Source organism: Psittacula echo, assembly GCF_963264785.1.
Source record: "Psittacula echo genome assembly, chromosome: 21".
NCBI lineage: Eukaryota > Metazoa > Chordata > Aves > Psittaciformes > Psittacidae > Psittacula > Psittacula echo.
Window position 1 is genome coordinate 3,819,498 of NC_137757.1, and position 15,490 is coordinate 3,834,987.

At 47.7% G+C, this 15,490-nt stretch overlaps 1 protein-coding gene across 9 annotated transcripts in view; it reads left to right on the forward strand.

The window, feature by feature from the left end:
• The window catches only part of PUM1 (pumilio RNA binding family member 1), a 63,670-nt gene that overhangs the window by 24,270 nt on the left and 23,910 nt on the right, over nt 1-15,490 (forward strand). For 6 of the 9 annotated variants that reach the window (XR_013958239.1, XM_080632222.1, XM_080632224.1 and 3 more), the window contains exons 5-10: nt 377-555; nt 2,495-2,661; nt 3,872-4,142; nt 8,059-8,152; nt 9,421-9,537; nt 15,085-15,236. Coding sequence is in view for 8 of the 9 variants with exons in the window: in XM_080632222.1 (XP_080488348.1) it covers nt 377-555; nt 2,495-2,661; nt 3,872-4,142; nt 8,059-8,152; nt 9,421-9,537; nt 15,085-15,236 (980 nt within the window). In the remaining variant the exon portion in view is untranslated. The remainder of the gene's footprint in view (nt 1-376; nt 556-2,494; nt 2,662-3,871; nt 4,143-8,058; nt 8,153-9,420; nt 9,538-15,084; nt 15,237-15,490) is intronic. The other 3 variants (XM_080632226.1, XM_080632227.1, XM_080632225.1) reach the window with 2 other exon arrangements.

Genomic DNA, 15,490 nt, shown 5'->3' on the forward strand with positions numbered 1-15,490 from the left:
TTCATCTGAGCAAGAGAGCGGGGGTAACGGTAGGATAATGTTTGACATGACAAACCAAAACTGCTTGTTTTTTTTTGTTGTACCAATACAAGAGTTGTACTAAAACTAAACCCTGCAGCTTCCTGGTTTTAACTGCAAGCTTTACTTAGAGACTTAAGTCTCTGAAATGCTCTGATTTTAGACTCTGAATGTAGGTTTCCAGGTTCTAGCAGTTAAAAAACCACGCAGCCTTCCTACTTTGTCTAATGGACATCATCAGAGTCAAAACACTGGCACTTCATAGTGCAGTTCAGACCCTAGAGACTAATTATTTGATGATTTGCCTCCTGTAAATAGTTGGATCTACTTATAAGCATTATCCATGTTTTTGTTCCAGATCACTCTGTTTCCCAACCAATTATGGTGCAGAGAAGACCTGGTCAGGGGTTTCATGTGAATAGTGAAGTCAACTCAGTGCTTTCACCACGGTCAGAGAGTGGAGGACTTGGAGTTAGCATGGTGGAGTATGTGTTGAGCTCATCTCCTGGAGATTCCTGCCTAAGAAAAGGAGGATTTGTAAGTGTGCCCACATCTGAGTTCCTGTTATGTTCCTTTCTCCATTTGCTGCTTGGTTTGATTGGTTGTTAATCCATCCCTAAAGGCAGATGTTCCTTCTTTAATTTGCTCTTGTTTAGCTCCCTCTCTTAAACCAGGCAAGTTTTACCCATTGCTATTGGCTCGGGATGTGGGGTTGGAATGGGTGTGAAGAATGTGAAGGTTCCTGATGTTCCCTGGTTCTTCGGATCACCCCACCAGCAGTGACCGCCCACCTGAGCTCATGGTGGGAGGAGTGTGCACATCTGCCTGTGGTTCTGAGTGAAGTGTGGCTGCTTTGTTGCTGGTGAAGAACGAAAAGCTCCATGTAATGATGCTAGAACCATAACGTAGCTACAGAAGCCACTCCAAGTGGGAATGCTTTTAAGGGCATATCGTTTCCCATGGAGAAGTGGTGGTAGTCACCGTGCTTCATGGGGTGGGGAAAGGAGGCACAGTCAGGCCCCATCCCTGTGGTGGGGAAGTAGGGGCTACATCGCCACCTCCTCGGCCACTGCTCAACCAGGGGTTGTCACAAAGCACAAAAGCAGAGTAGGTTTGTCACTGTTGGACTGCTCAGCTCTTCAGGGAGCTGATTTGTGGTTTCCTTCATCCATCCTCTTTATCTTGTCCCTCATTACCGGGCGCCTGATAACCTTGTTGAACCCTGAGCCTAAGAGAGATGGGGTTTGAGAAATGGACAAGCAGTGGAAGGAGCCAGTTTATCATCAGAATTGGGACTTAGAGAGGTGTCTGCTCCATCGCACTGATGGTCAGGTCACCAGTTCTGCAACCAGGGGTCTCCCCAGGGAATATCCCATTGTGAGGGGGAGAACTGGGCTCCACATGTGTGGTTACAATTGGCGTTGCCAAGTCTGCCCTTAAGCATGGGTTGATTTTCTTTAAGAAGCATCATTAGAAGATAATAACTTTTAAACCAATCCTTTTTTTTCCTAAATATTGGAGGCAAAAATCCCCTCTCCAATTTAAGAGGATGGAAAAAGGATCCAGTCAATACAGGGTTCCGCTGCCCTGTTACGTAGAGAGCAGTTTGCCCTCAGATGGAGGGTTTAATGTCTATCTGTGTGACAGCACCAAAACCATTCTGATAAATACGTTTATATGCCCCTTGCTGGTTTTTATCATAAATTATGTTGGTTTTCCTCTCCCTTTTGATGTTCACAACTGTGCCCCTGGCATAATCCCCCTTGATTCTTCTCCCAAGTGAAAGAAAATAACAGACGTTAAGGGCAGAAAAGCTGCAGATGTAAAATCACCCATCAAATGCTCAACAGCACAGAAATCCCTTGTTTTCTCCTTTATTTTCCTTTGCATTCCTTTCCCCCCTCCAAAGTGTGCTTTAGGGTTCTATGAACCAGTGAGCAGCCTAATGATTGATTTGAATGCCCTTAAATGAGCCCTACCTTGGAATTCTCTGTGCAAATCACAGTGTTGAGGTGATCCTATTCTGCTCTTACACATGGGCTTCTCCAGCCACTGAGACAGTGACTTTTGTACCCTTTGTACCCTAATGCCTTTTGTACCCTTTCACTTCCTGCTGTCATGTTGAGAAGTCCCTGGGTTAACCTGGAAGTGCCCAAATCCCATCTAGAAAGAGGGTTTGTTGCAGTATTCTTTAACCTTCTTTTAGGGTGGGTTTTTAGAGCATTTAGAAGCAGACACTGACTTGCTAAATGGAAGAAACTAAATGGATAAAACCTGAAAGAGTGAGAGCTCATTCCCTTCTTTCTTCCATTATGTTGGACTATTTTGCCTTTTTTCCATTTTTATTTGTAGGAACTAGTGTTTGCAGGTGACTTGTTGGATGGTGACACGTTCTTGTGACTTTGTTACAAGCGCAGAATGAAAGGAGAATTGATGGGAAAACGAAGCTTATTCAAATACTGTCTCTTTTGCCCAGGGGCCAAGGGATGCAGAGAGTGATGAGAATGACAAAGGGGATAAGAAGAGCAAGGGCACATTTGATGGTGATAAATTAGGAGATCTGAAGGAGGAGGGGGATGTGATGGACAAAACCAATGGTTTGCCTGTGCAGAATGGGATCGACGCAGATGTCAAAGACTTCAGGTACGTGCACCATTAGGCAGTAGTTAATCAGTTGTGGTTCAACCTCAGCTGGCAACTAAGCACCACGTAACCGCTCACTCACTCCTCCCTGGTGGGATGGGGAGAGGAAGAGTAAAAGAGAAAACTCCTGGGTTGAGATCAGGGCAGTTTAACAGGTAAAGCAAAAGCACACATGCAAAGCAAGGAATTCCTTCACCACTTCCCATCCCATGCAGGGCTTCAGTCATCTCCCAGACAGCAGAGCTCCAGCTTTAAGGTCCCTCCCAACCCAGACCATTCCCTGATTCTATGATTGTAACTCTGCTTCCAGCACAAATCCCAAGCAAAGCCCCATACCAGCTACTGGGAAGAAAATGAACTCTTCCCCAGCCAAACCCAGCACACACTTAATACTCCTTGAAAGATTTTCCATGCTGTGGTGAAAAAGCCTTTGAGTCATTGACACAGTGTCGTAAAGATGTCCTAATGCACCCAGGGAAGCACTGGGAAGGTGGAGGTTAACATCTGTGAGCTCTAGTTCTTTCTGTTGTGATCTTGTTTTAGTTTCACACCTTTCCTTAGTTACTGTGTGCGGGATTCCTATGGAACTATCAGCTGAAGAGGTTGACTGTGCTTGTATATAGTCCAGGTTATAGCTGGGGTTATGGCTTGTTCCTCGTAGCTCTCAAGGGGTTAAAACCTTCTGAAATGGTGGCTCTTGCTGTAATCAATGCATTTGTATTTCCTGCTCACTTACCCACTCACTCACATGGACATGTAGGAAAACTAAAAGCAGAACAAGTGTTGGGGTGTGCAACCTGCTGGTGCCTGCCTCGGGATGAACCAGTTCCCACCAGAGCCCAAGGCTTGTGTTAGATCATTTAGAGAGGTTTCAAGTGGGATACAGCACCTGAGTGTTACATAGTTCAGAACTCCCAAAGAGCTTGGGCATTCCTGAAATCCTGTCTTATAATGGCAGGCTCTCAAGTGAGGAGTAAAAGAACTTGGCTGGTTTTACATTTGTACTGCACCAGCTGTTTGAGGTGGGGGACTGGGGGTTTTGTTTGTTTAAAGACATAAATTCTGCTGTAGAACTCATTTAGGGAACTATTTCAGTGTCCTTTTATTTCCCCTCACCTTTATCATGCCATCTGCAGGCAGATGTGGTGAGTACTTGTGTCTCGCTGTGAATCAGTGCTGTGTGATTAAATGGATGGATCTCTCCTTGCAGCCGCACGCCTGGGAATTGCCAGAACTCTGCTAGTGAGGTTGATCTGCTGGGCCCTAACCAGAACGGATCAGAGGGCTTAGCCCAGCTGGCAAGTACTAACGGTGCCAAGCCGGTGGAGGACTTCTCCAATATCGAGTCCCAGAGTGTCCCTCTGGATCCCATGGAGCACGTTGGCATGGAGCCTCTTCAGTTTGATTATTCAGGCACTCAAGTTCCTGTGGACTCAGCCGCAGCCACCGTGGGGCTCTTTGACTACAATTCCCAACAGCAGGTAACGTGTTGGCCGTTGGTCCAATCCTGCTGCAGGCAGTCCTCAGGAGAGTCAGGGAACCATGGACTGAGTTGGGTTGGGAGAAACCTGAAAGATCATGTAAGTCCAACCCCCATGCCATGGGCAGGGACACCTTCCATCGTCATGGGGTCAGCACCAGCTCAGGCTCTTCTCTGGGGGAGAGGAATAGAGGAAGATATGGGATGGCTTCATTGTCTCTGTGCTATCTGTAGAGTGCGGCCTGTGTCCTCGTAGGGAGCACGAGGCAGGAGATCTCAGCACGGCCACTGAGCTGCAGTCTTCAGGACCCGTAGGAAGCAGCAGTTACCAGCGGTCCTTGTCTGTGTATTAATCTTTTTTACCTTGAGTACGTTTACCTTGGAGAAGAGCTTTAAATGAGTCAAAACTGCTTAACAAAACCCAAACCCACCCTCAAGCCCTTAAAGTGACTTAAAGGTCAAACAGCAGCTCAGGCCTGGTGTCACAGCCCTGCGGTGGGATCTCTGCAGTACCAATCCAGAGCCAACCAAAGAATAATGGATTTCAACTGCTCATACTTGAGCAGGGTTTAAAACCCGAGGCCAGAGTCCAATACTACAGAGCTTTATCTCAGCCCAGTGTGTTTGACCTTTCTCCCACGCAGGCGGCCGCAGCTTCTCATCCTGGAGCAGTAACCCAAGTCCTGGCTTCGCTCTTCGCTTGGCTGGAATGCTGGGCCTAGATCCAACGATCCGCTCAATCCACTCCTGTTCCTGCTAGTTTGGGCAGCAATCATCAACTTTTATTGCTTTCCTATTGTAACTATGATATCTCTCAAAGAAGAGCAAGACCCTTTGTTGCAGCTGAGGGCAGAGGGACATAACTAGCCCTGCCTTCCCTAAAATACCCAGTCCTTTTTAGCAGAACAGCCTGTTGGCATTCCCTAGTGGGGAAAGCCCTTTGCCAAGTGTGTGCTAAAGGCCCAATGGAGCAATCAGAGCTTTAAAGCAATGGGAATAGCTGTGTTAGAGCCTGGTGGGTTGGTTTATTATCCAGCACATTTAGGAGGGGAGTGGTGGACATTATTAGAATGATTAAATTAAATAGTGGCTGAAGAGTTCACAAAGAAGAGCTGGTTCCAAGGCTTTGTCTTCCTTTAGTGTGGGACCTTGTGAGAATTAACACCCAACAATGATACTTGGGTAGTTATTTCTGCGTTAGAGCTCAACAAGGGAACTGCTTTGGAAAGAACTGTTAGATATGGGAAAGGAACTGCAGGGCTGGGAAGCCTGAAATGTGCATTTTGTCCATGGTTTTTAGTTCAGTGAAGGCTCATTGACGAGTTCAGAGGGTTTTTATTTGTTTCTTCCAGCTTTATAAAGTTAGGATTTAAAATTAGAACGTCTTGCACATAGCTGGTGGGGATAGAAACTGTCAGAGGAAGGCTGGCCTGGGAAGTGGGCCCATGTCCGGAGGGGTTGCAGAATGGAGCTCTGGGTCTGGTGGGGTTTGGTTTTCTTTGCATGAAGAAGATGGCGATATCCACATAGAGCTGATGTCACCTCCATGTAATCATGGAATCACAAAGTGGTTTGGTTAGAAGGGACCTGCCATGGGCAGGGACACCTTCCACTAGAGCAGGTTGCTCCAAGCCCCTGTGTCCAACCTGGCCTTGAACACTGCCAGGGATGGGGCAGCCACAGCTTCTCTGGGCACCCTGTGCCAGCGCCTCAGCACCCTCCCAGGGAAGAGCTTGTGCCTAAGAGCTCATCTCAGTCTCCCCTCTGGCAGGTTCAAGCCATTCCCCTTGGCCTGTCCCTACAGGCCCTTGTCCCAAGCCCCTCTCCAGGTTTCCTGCAGCCCCTTTAGGCACTGGAGCTGCTCCAAGGTCTCCCCTTCAGGAGCCTTCTCCTCTCCAGGCTGACCCAGCCCAGCTCTCTCAGCCTGTCCTCCTAAGAAGTAAAATCCAACTTTCTGCTGGGTGGAGCTGAAGTTCTCTCTGGTCTCTTTGAATGGTGAAGTTTGGTGGCAGTGGAGGTCTGTGCTGTGGGCACTGAACCCTGCCCACCCCATCCCTGTGTTATGCCAAGCTCCTCCCCAGGTCATGTTGACAATGAGCAGGCTGGGCTGTTTCAGAGCTGTTCTTCTGAAGTCTCAGCCTTGTTGCAATAGCTCCTTACACCTACAGGAACTGCACTCCGCAGGCTTTTGTAAGCGTAAGGACTGTAGTAAAGAGAAGGCTTCATCCTTGTGCCTGATGTGACCTCTCAGTGCACATCTGTGTAAACCTGGTGTGTTTTGGCTCCTAGATGTGCCCATTTTCTTACTGCATGACATCCAATCTGCTGCCAGTTATAGCCTGGATGAAAGCAGTCTCTCTCTTTCGGCAGTCCAGGTTTTTTGCATGCAGATGTCAGAAGGAAATATATCCTGAACAAAAGGATCTCCTCTGTAGAAGTGCCTTTCCCAGGCTGTTGGGAAGCATCACACACTTTGAAGGGATTACAAGCAAGTGCAGCTAAAAGCAATAGTAAGAAGGGAAGGTCTTAACCACATGTAATCTGATTAGAGATGTTAGATGTCCCTATTTCAGGACAAACTGGCTTACAGAAGTGTCATCCACAAATGTTCCCATAACTGTAACACAGTCTCCCATGTTCTGGTTTCTTGGAATTCCCTGAATTAACCCCCCCATGTGCTGTAAGTGATGCTTCATTTGCAGAATCCCAGCCTGGTTTGTGTTGGAAGGGACTTTAAAGCTCATCCAGCTCCAACCCCAGCCACAGGCAGGGACACCTTCCACTAGAGCAGCTTGCTCCAAGCCCTGTCCAACCTGGCCTTGAATGGGATGGAGCAGCCACAGCTGAGTGGGGAGGAACATTGCTTCTGGGTAGCTCCAGAGTTGTTATTCCACTTGTGGGTCCTTAATGTTTGAATTAGAGCTGAGCCATCCTCTGTTGATGGGTTAAATCGAGGAGTGTTTCCTTTGGTAGAAGGAAAGCTGGGAAGTGGGTTTGTAGTGAGGACCTGGATGAATGAAGAACACATAAAATCCAAGCCTAAGCAAAAATACTTGGAAGACTGATGTAATCATCTCCTTTTTTGTTCTTGGGAATGACTGTTCTCAGGAACACTGCTCCTGGAGATTGCAGGGAGCTGTGGGCTGGCAAACTTGTGTATCCTTTGGATGACTTACCCACAAACTCCCCAGGTCTGGTTTCTGTCTGTGGTCAGTGAAGAATTTACACTCCTTGCATGGAAGGCTGGCAGGAAAAGGAGCATTTTGGCCAGGGGGTTGTGAGCTCCCGAGGCTGTTGTCCCACCCAATGGCTCTTTGGGTGGCCCTGGAGTCATCACAAGTCTATCATCTCCCACACCTCGCTCTGCTGGCTTCATGTTCAAAGCCAGGTTGGACAGGGCTGTGAGCAACCTGCTCTAGTGGAAGGTGTGCCTGCCTGTGACACAGGGGGATGGAAATGGATGAGCTTTAAGGTCCCTTCCAGCCCAAACCAGTTTGGGATTCTACGAGTCCCACCATCTGGAAGAGTCACCCAGGTTGTTTGCTGCTGTGACTGGTATTTCACTGTGCTTGGTGTTGATCGATCAAGATCTCATGGTCTCCTAGTGGCAGCTACGAGTGATCCATAGGCTGCAGTTAGGGGTTGTGTGTTTGAATTGGGGAATAAAAGGGTTTTCAGGCAATGTTCAGAGAACGGCAGAGAAAACCCTGGCTGGGGTTTAGCTCTACTTCAGAAGTACATTATTTTCCAGGGGGATTATCATGGGCAATTGATTTCAAGCATTTGGTGTTTTTCAATGCCTATTGAAATGTTTTCCCTTCAAGAGGAGTGTCTGTAGTTGTGGAAACAAATTGAGTGTAAAGGAATTGCTTTAAAAGGAAGAGTAAAGGACCATATTTGTGCTTCTCTCCCTTCAGTTGTTCCAAAGACCGAATGCACTTGCTGTTCAGCAGCTGACAGCAGCGCAGCAGCAGCAGTACGCCTTGGCAGCTGCCCATCAGCCTCACATAGGTAAGTCTTGCATGTAATACACCACATTTTACTGGGCTTTAATCACCAGAACACATTGGGAAAAGACGAGGGAAAAAGGATGGGTGGGTTTTGGACAATCCTCACTGTGTTTTGTGACTGGCAATCGACACACAAGCAGAAGTGCATTGTTTGAAGATCCACTTGAAGAGTTCTGGAGGTAGCTGTTGCCTGCTTTAAAAGCTCCAGAGCATTTGTGTCTGCCAGGAGTGACACTTACCCTTGTTGAGGGGGCTGCTCAGGAAGGAGAGTGCTCTGAAATCCATGCTGTGAGTAAGACATGAGTTGGGGTGAGCACAGCAATGCACAACTCCATATGCGTCTGTACACATGTCCTGTGGCTCAGTTGCCTGGGCCGTCTTTAACTTAAAGATGTAATTCATGCAAACACATGGTTGATATTACTAAAGGAGTGTGGATTAGGAATAAAGCACATAACCGTGTAGCAGGGCTATTCCTGGATGATTAAACTATCGTAAGGTTAAATGTTTTTAGCGCTATAAGCAGTTTAAGTTGTTCTTCCTACCCAGAAGGCCAGTACAAATGCATTGGGGCTCTCCCACTCTGCACAGTGCACTTGTTGGCTTGTAGGGGCTCAGGAATAGACCTGAATCAAACTGGTTTAGCTTTTTACCTTGCTCATCTTCACCTTCACCTCCCCTCCACGCCCCTCTCCCACCCCCCCCGGGATTTCTCTAATGATTAAACTGCTGCCTTGCAGGGGAAGGTAATGCCGACACTGTGAGGATCATTCCCTGCCATGCCTGTATGATCCTGAGCTCCTTCCCAGCTAATTCATTGAAGCATTGCGATTGTGAAGTCCATTCTCCCTTGCCCAAAGCCCCTCTCCAGCTTTCCTGCAGCCCCTTTAGGCACTGGAGCTGCTCTAAGGTCTCCCCTTCAGGAGCCTTCTCTTCTCCAGGCTGCCCCAGCCCAGCTCTCTCAGCCTGGCTCCAGAGCAGAGCTGCTCCAGCCCTTGCAGCAGCTCCATGGCCTGCTTTGGACTCACTTGAATTTTACCACTTCAGCTTTCCTGAATGGACATTGCATCATTGGAATTGCGTTTCTTTCATGTTAACAGTACCCTCCACAAATTGCTCTCTTCAGACTCTGTGGTGTTGCTCATTCCCTATAGAAATCAATGTGTAACAATCTCTTTAACATCCTAAAAGAACCCACGGTTCTGTGTTCACCAGGCAGAGGTGTTTTGGCAGGGCTGCACTTCTAGTGAAGTTTGTTTCCACTGACAGGTATGTTTTCAGCAGGTTTAGCTCCTGCTGCCTTTGTCCCCAACCCGTACATCATCAGCGCCGCGCCGCCAGGAACCGACCCCTACGCCGCCGGACTCGCAGCCGCTGCCACGTTAGGTGAGATGCTCCCAATTGCCCATTCATTCCTTGTCTGTGCCAGAGCTGCTCTGGAGTGCGTGGTTGTGAAATGAACTATTAGTACATTGTCATTTCCATGGAGAGAGAATGGTTTATCAGTGAGTTGAAACAGGATTTGTCTTGGAAGCGCTGGTTTCTGTCGCTTACACGTGGTAATTGTTGCATAACACTTGCTGTGGGCTCTATCTCTGCTGAGGATAAACAACTAAAGCAAAGCCAGAATGAAACACTTGCAGACATCAATGTTGCTGTATGTTTGGGGCTTCTTGGTGACTGACAGGAGTGAGAGATACCTTTGCAAACAGATTTATTAAATGCTAGAAAGATGAGGATGTGTTTTCCTGCCAGGGAGGTCGTATCTCAGCGCTGTTTAACTTGATTTACTGCAGTGCATCCTGCAAATGGGATCTTTCCCTTTTGCAAGAGGCTGTCAAGAATTCAAGGGGTTTAGGTCCTCAAGGTAAAAACATCCTGTATCCACTGCAAGGCGCACACCATGAATATGCAGTTTGTGGATGCAAGCAGCGATGGTGGCTCTTGTCTTCATGCAAGATCTTTCTCCCCAGCGTTCATGTATCAGTTTCCAACTGCCAGAGCCAAAATCCTTGTATCTTGAGATGACAGCTCAGGAAAACAGCTTATCAGGCAGTGTGAAGAACATGCTGTACATTGAACTTGTGCTGCGGATCCCATAAAGTTCTTGCCTAAGCCTGGAGGACAAAGGAAGAGCATACTTTCAGAAGATCAGCTTTATAACCCCACTTTGCTGTCCTGGAGTCACTGGGGAGGAAGCTTGCACCTGAAGTGAAGCCCGCTTAGTTCAGAGCACAGGGGGTTTCCAGCAGAGCCTGCACGCTGTTGCCACACTCCATTTACAACTCCTAGGCTCACTGTGGGGTGGCTTGTACCAAATTAAAGCCATAAAATATTGGATGTCGCTCTGCCAAAGAGCGCTGGGGTTTGGTACGTGACTTTTTGGGGTGTTGAAGTGCTCTTACACAACACTGCTGAGCTCTTAAGGTTTGAGCCAGCATCAGATCAAGCTCCGAAATGGGATTTCAGCAGCTGTTACCCACTTGGATGGCTTTTTTAATGCATCATATGGATGGATGTAAAGAATGAAGATTGTAATTGAAAGCTGTGGGCTTTGGACTTTTTGGCTGTTGTGAGTGTTGTGTGCTGATTGCATAATAACAATGCAGGATTAACGTTAGGTAACAACATGTTGTTGGCAAACAAATGACGCTGTGATTAAATGGAGGAAAGCCAAGAGCTAGAGTACAAGGATATTTCTAACAGTCCAGGAGTTGATAAACTAGCATGTGATGATGAATGTGTGGTAGTGAATGAATGACCTGAACTCTCAATGGCAAATACGAGTAGGAGCTTCAGCCAGGATTTAGCAGGGGAGAGGTGCTGGAGCATGAGCAGTTCCAGTCCCTGTCAGAAGAGGAGCTGTGTAAGCAATTACTGTAGAAAGAGGATTCTGGTTGGCCTCTTTGCATCAGCTCAGTGCTTCTAAAGGCAATGCTCATTCAGAAGCAGTGCTGGAGTTCAGCAGAGCAGGAAGTCGGTGTCTTGATTTCATAGAAAGGCACGTGGAACTGCTGCCAGATTTCCAGGAAACAGGAAGTCTCTTTGCCACAGCCTGTTTTCTTCTCCTTTTTCTCAGCAGTATTGAAGCTGCAGCTGCCTGAGTATCTGCAACTAGGAAATAACGCACCCCAGGATACCTAAAGCATCCCGAAACTTGGCATCAGGGTCTCCACTTGAATCATTTCTAGACTTTATGACTCCAGAAAGCCAAACAAAAGGATGTGTAACACACTGCAGTGTACTTACAGTGTTACACCATGGAGAAATAGGAGTTACTTCATCCATCTCACTGGGCTTTGGACCCTGACAGCTCGAAATGGCAACGTTAACAGAGTCAGGGTTGATGTTTGCTTTAGGATAAGCCATCTTTTCTGTCTAAACTTGAGCAGTTCTGAAAGTCTTCGTCTCTGATGAGTGCAGCACTGAAGGGACGGGATGATTCAGATGGTGAGGGTTATGTATGGAGTCAGATGCCTCCCTGATGTGTATGGGAGGGTAAAGTTGGGAAGACCTGGAGAAGTTTATGAGATGGAAGAAATGAGTTTAGAGTTGTTGGTAGTTTATTGCTCCACTCTTAGAGCAAAGGGGAAACTTGCGTGTGTTTTATGGCAGAGATAATTCTGTCATTAAGATTCTGCCATTCCAGCAGCTTTTTCATGACTCTGAGTGTCAGCCCTGTGACAATGGGACAGTGCTCTTTTCCTCCCAACAATAGTAGCATTTTAAAGAAGGAATCTTAATGCAGAGGGAAAGGGTCCCTAGGCTCAAGAAGAAATCACTTGTGAGTTTAAAGCACGAGGAAGATAACTGCTGCCTTTAGAAAGTGGTGTGGAATTGCCTTCTATCAGTTGAGAGAGATGTCACTCAGATAAAGAAATCCTGGCTTTTGTAAGACAAGCTGGAGATGCTGGTTGGTTCCCTCCGAGATGTGAGACAGGTAGCAGAGTGTTTCTGTGCTTTGTGGAGATGCTGGATTAAGCCGCATAACAGGAAAAAGCAGCGCTCCTGGACTGAGGAGAGAGGGTTTGGATGCGCCTGTGCTTTGATTTTCAGCTTGGGGTTCTGAGGAGCCTCTTCCACTCTGCTGACCCAGCTCAGAGCTGGGACCAGTATGGATGCATGCACACATCACTGAGGGCTGGGATTTAGGGCAGCAGATCCAGCAGGCAGATCCCCATTGCCTTGAGTACAGCATCATGCAAAGGTGCCTCTGCTCTGAATCGGCGCTGAACACAGGGTTTGCATGAGGCTGCATTGGAGCCACTGGAGATGGGCTGGTCCTCATCCCCATCCCTAAAAATCCATGACTCCATTAGTACCCTCTGTTTCTGTACTGGTAATTCTGAAGCAGACACAAGTCACTAATAGTAGATATAGTTTGAAGCTGTGTGTTTTCAGACATGAGGTTCTCAAGGCTCTTTGGCCTGGTGGTCCCCAAGCCCTCGTTCTTGGCTGGAGGGGCAGGTATGGCTTGAGCTTAAAGAGACTTGAGTGCCAAAGCTGAGATGAAAAGCAGAGGATTTGTTACAAACACACCCATGGATTTGCTAATGTTTCTTACAAGGACTATTTGTGGGTGTCTGTGGCTGATGTGTGAGACGTAGTAGTGGGAATGTTTGATTTCAAAGGCACCAAAAAGGCTTTTATTTGCTTGTGTGTGCCTGTCTTTACTAAGTGTAAAAGCAGGTGCAAGATCTCCTGAAGTCAAGCAACACTCTGGGTGTTTGGGTAAGTCTGGCAATGATGACACACTTGCCCTCACTGAGAACACTGTTCAATAATGAGCCTCTCCATGTGCGCAAATGAGCTGAGCCAGACTTGCAGCTCTTTTAAGCCTAGCTGCCTGCAGACTTCAAAGCCTCCGTGTCTTCTTTCAAACACCTAAGGCTTTTGCAGATCTGATCAGCAGCCTCTTACTAGGGAGAAAAAACCCCATCCAGACTGTACTTGTTTGATAATTAGAACTGAGATTAAAATAAGCCACAGAGATGCCCAAATTTTGCCCAGATAAAGGGTGTTGCAGCAACATCCTGGTAGCCTGAGGGCAAACACAGGGTTATTACTTGTACAAAACGGAGCAGTTGCAACAAGTGCAGAAGCACCTGAGCCGTTGGTGTCTGATCTGCATTGACTGACTCTAAACAGGTTCTACTCCACCCATGAGCTGTGTGGGTGCAGGTGCTCAGGTCAGGATAAGCACTGCCATGGTGGGCATGGTTCATTTCCTGCAGCTTTTATCCATTTTAGCTACATAATTCCCAGACTGGAAGGTAAGAAACAAGTGGCTGTTGCTGCAAGACAAATCTGAGTGGGACAGGCAGGTTGCTGTCTGTGCCTGATGGTGCCCAGTAAACCCAGCCAGGGTGGAGCTTTAGTGTGAGATACAAATCCAGCTGCTCAGGAGGTGTTGCTGAAGTGCCTGCAATTAGGCAAGGGGCTACTTGCGACTTATCCCACATCACTGTGTGTACATGGGGCTGGGCATGGTCAGCAATGATGCTTACAAAATCCTAAATATGAGGGAAGTATAATGGATAAAAACAAAATCATAAAAGGAGAGTCATTATTACGCTTTTGAAATAGGAATTTAACAGGATTCCAGCCTGGTTTGGGTTGGGAAGGAGCTTAAAGCTCATCCACTTCCAACCCCCTGCCACGGGCAGGGACACCTTCCACTAGAGCAGCTTGCTCCAAGCCCCTGTGTCCAACCTGGCCTTGAACACTGCCAGGGATGGGGCAGCCACAGCTTCTCTGGGCACCCTGGGCCAGCGCCTCAGCACCCTCCCAGGGAAGAGCTTCTGCCTAAGAGCTCATCTCAGTCTCCCCTCTGGCAAGTTTAAGCCTCTTGTCTTACCCGTGTGGGCCTTTGCAGTGTCTCTGAGACACAGCAGTACTGAAATGGCTCGGTTAGAGCTCAAATACCAACTGTCTCTCTTAAAATAAAAGCTATTTTTATTCCATATATGAACAAGTCTGTGGTTTGAATCCACTGAAGACCTGTTTATTCTTCAGTGTGAAATACGACTATGGCACTCGGCCTTAAGCACGGTGTGGTGTGAGTTACTGCTGCTGTGGGGAAGGAGCCCGTGGGATGGTTTGAAAAGCAAAGGAAGTACTTCTCCATTTCTGCTGCCCATTCCCAGTGATACAGAGCAGACATATTAAAGAATGTTGTTGGATTCACTTACGTGTTATCTCGGGGAGGGTCTCCACCACTGAGCACAGAGTGCTCACTGCTTCCTTCAGCTAGAATTACTCCAGGCTGCCATAAGGGTGTGTGCTGTGCTGAGACGTGACAAAACACACTGAATCTTCAATGGTTCAGGCTTTTTCTGGTGCTCTCTGGGATGATTCCCTTTTTTCTAAGCCTCTGAAGTTCAAGGAGGGATGTGAAAAGACACAGGATCACACAGCCTCCTTGATGGTGGTTTGCAGACGCAAAGTAGGACTGAGTGGCTGGAGAGGCAACGTTTTAAACACTTGGAACTGATGCTCTCCAGAGGGAGCCTTAATTTACTGGGGAGTTAAATGATGGATGTTATTGAGCTGTGAATGGCAGCTGAGATAGAAGAGACTTGTATATCTCTGTGCTTTCCTTCTCCTTTGGTTAGAAAGAAAGTGTAGTTCCTCCACTATGAAACTAGGCCTCAACAACAAACCCAGGGTTCTACAAGATCACTAGTACCAGAATCTGACCTCATCCAAAAAGGTAAAAGCAGGTAAAGATGGAATTTCAGGTCTGACTTCTGAGCTCTACAAAAATGAAGAATACAATTGCCAGAATCCCTCTGTGTTTGCAAAGGGTTTAAGGCAGATCACCTGGAAATGGGCTTTGTTAAACCAAACATGAGGAGCCAGGTATCTTGGTGACTGTTTGCTGTGTAACTCCCGTCACGCTGCAGAAGCTCACCCGTGTCCTTGGTGTTTCAGGCCCAGCGGTTGTTCCTCACCAGTACTATGGAGTTACTCCCTGGGGAGTGTATCCTGCCAGCCTCTTCCAGCAGCAAGCAGCCGCTGCCGCCGCTGCCACCAACTCGGCCAGCCAGCAGACAACCCAGCAAACCCAGCAGGGCCAGCAGCAGGTAAGGGCCAGGGTGCTTGGAACATCACATCATGAACACAGCAGATGGGAAGAACCCTGAACTTCTTTCAGTGACAGCTCCTGACCCTCAGTTCATAGAGTCACAGAGTGATTGGGGTCGAAGGAACCTTAAAGCTCATCCAGTTCCAACCCCTGCCACGGGCAGGGACCCCTTCCACTGGAGCAGCTTGCTCCAAGCCCCTGTGTCCAACCTGGCCTTGAACACTGCCAGGGATGGGGCAGCCACAGCTTCTC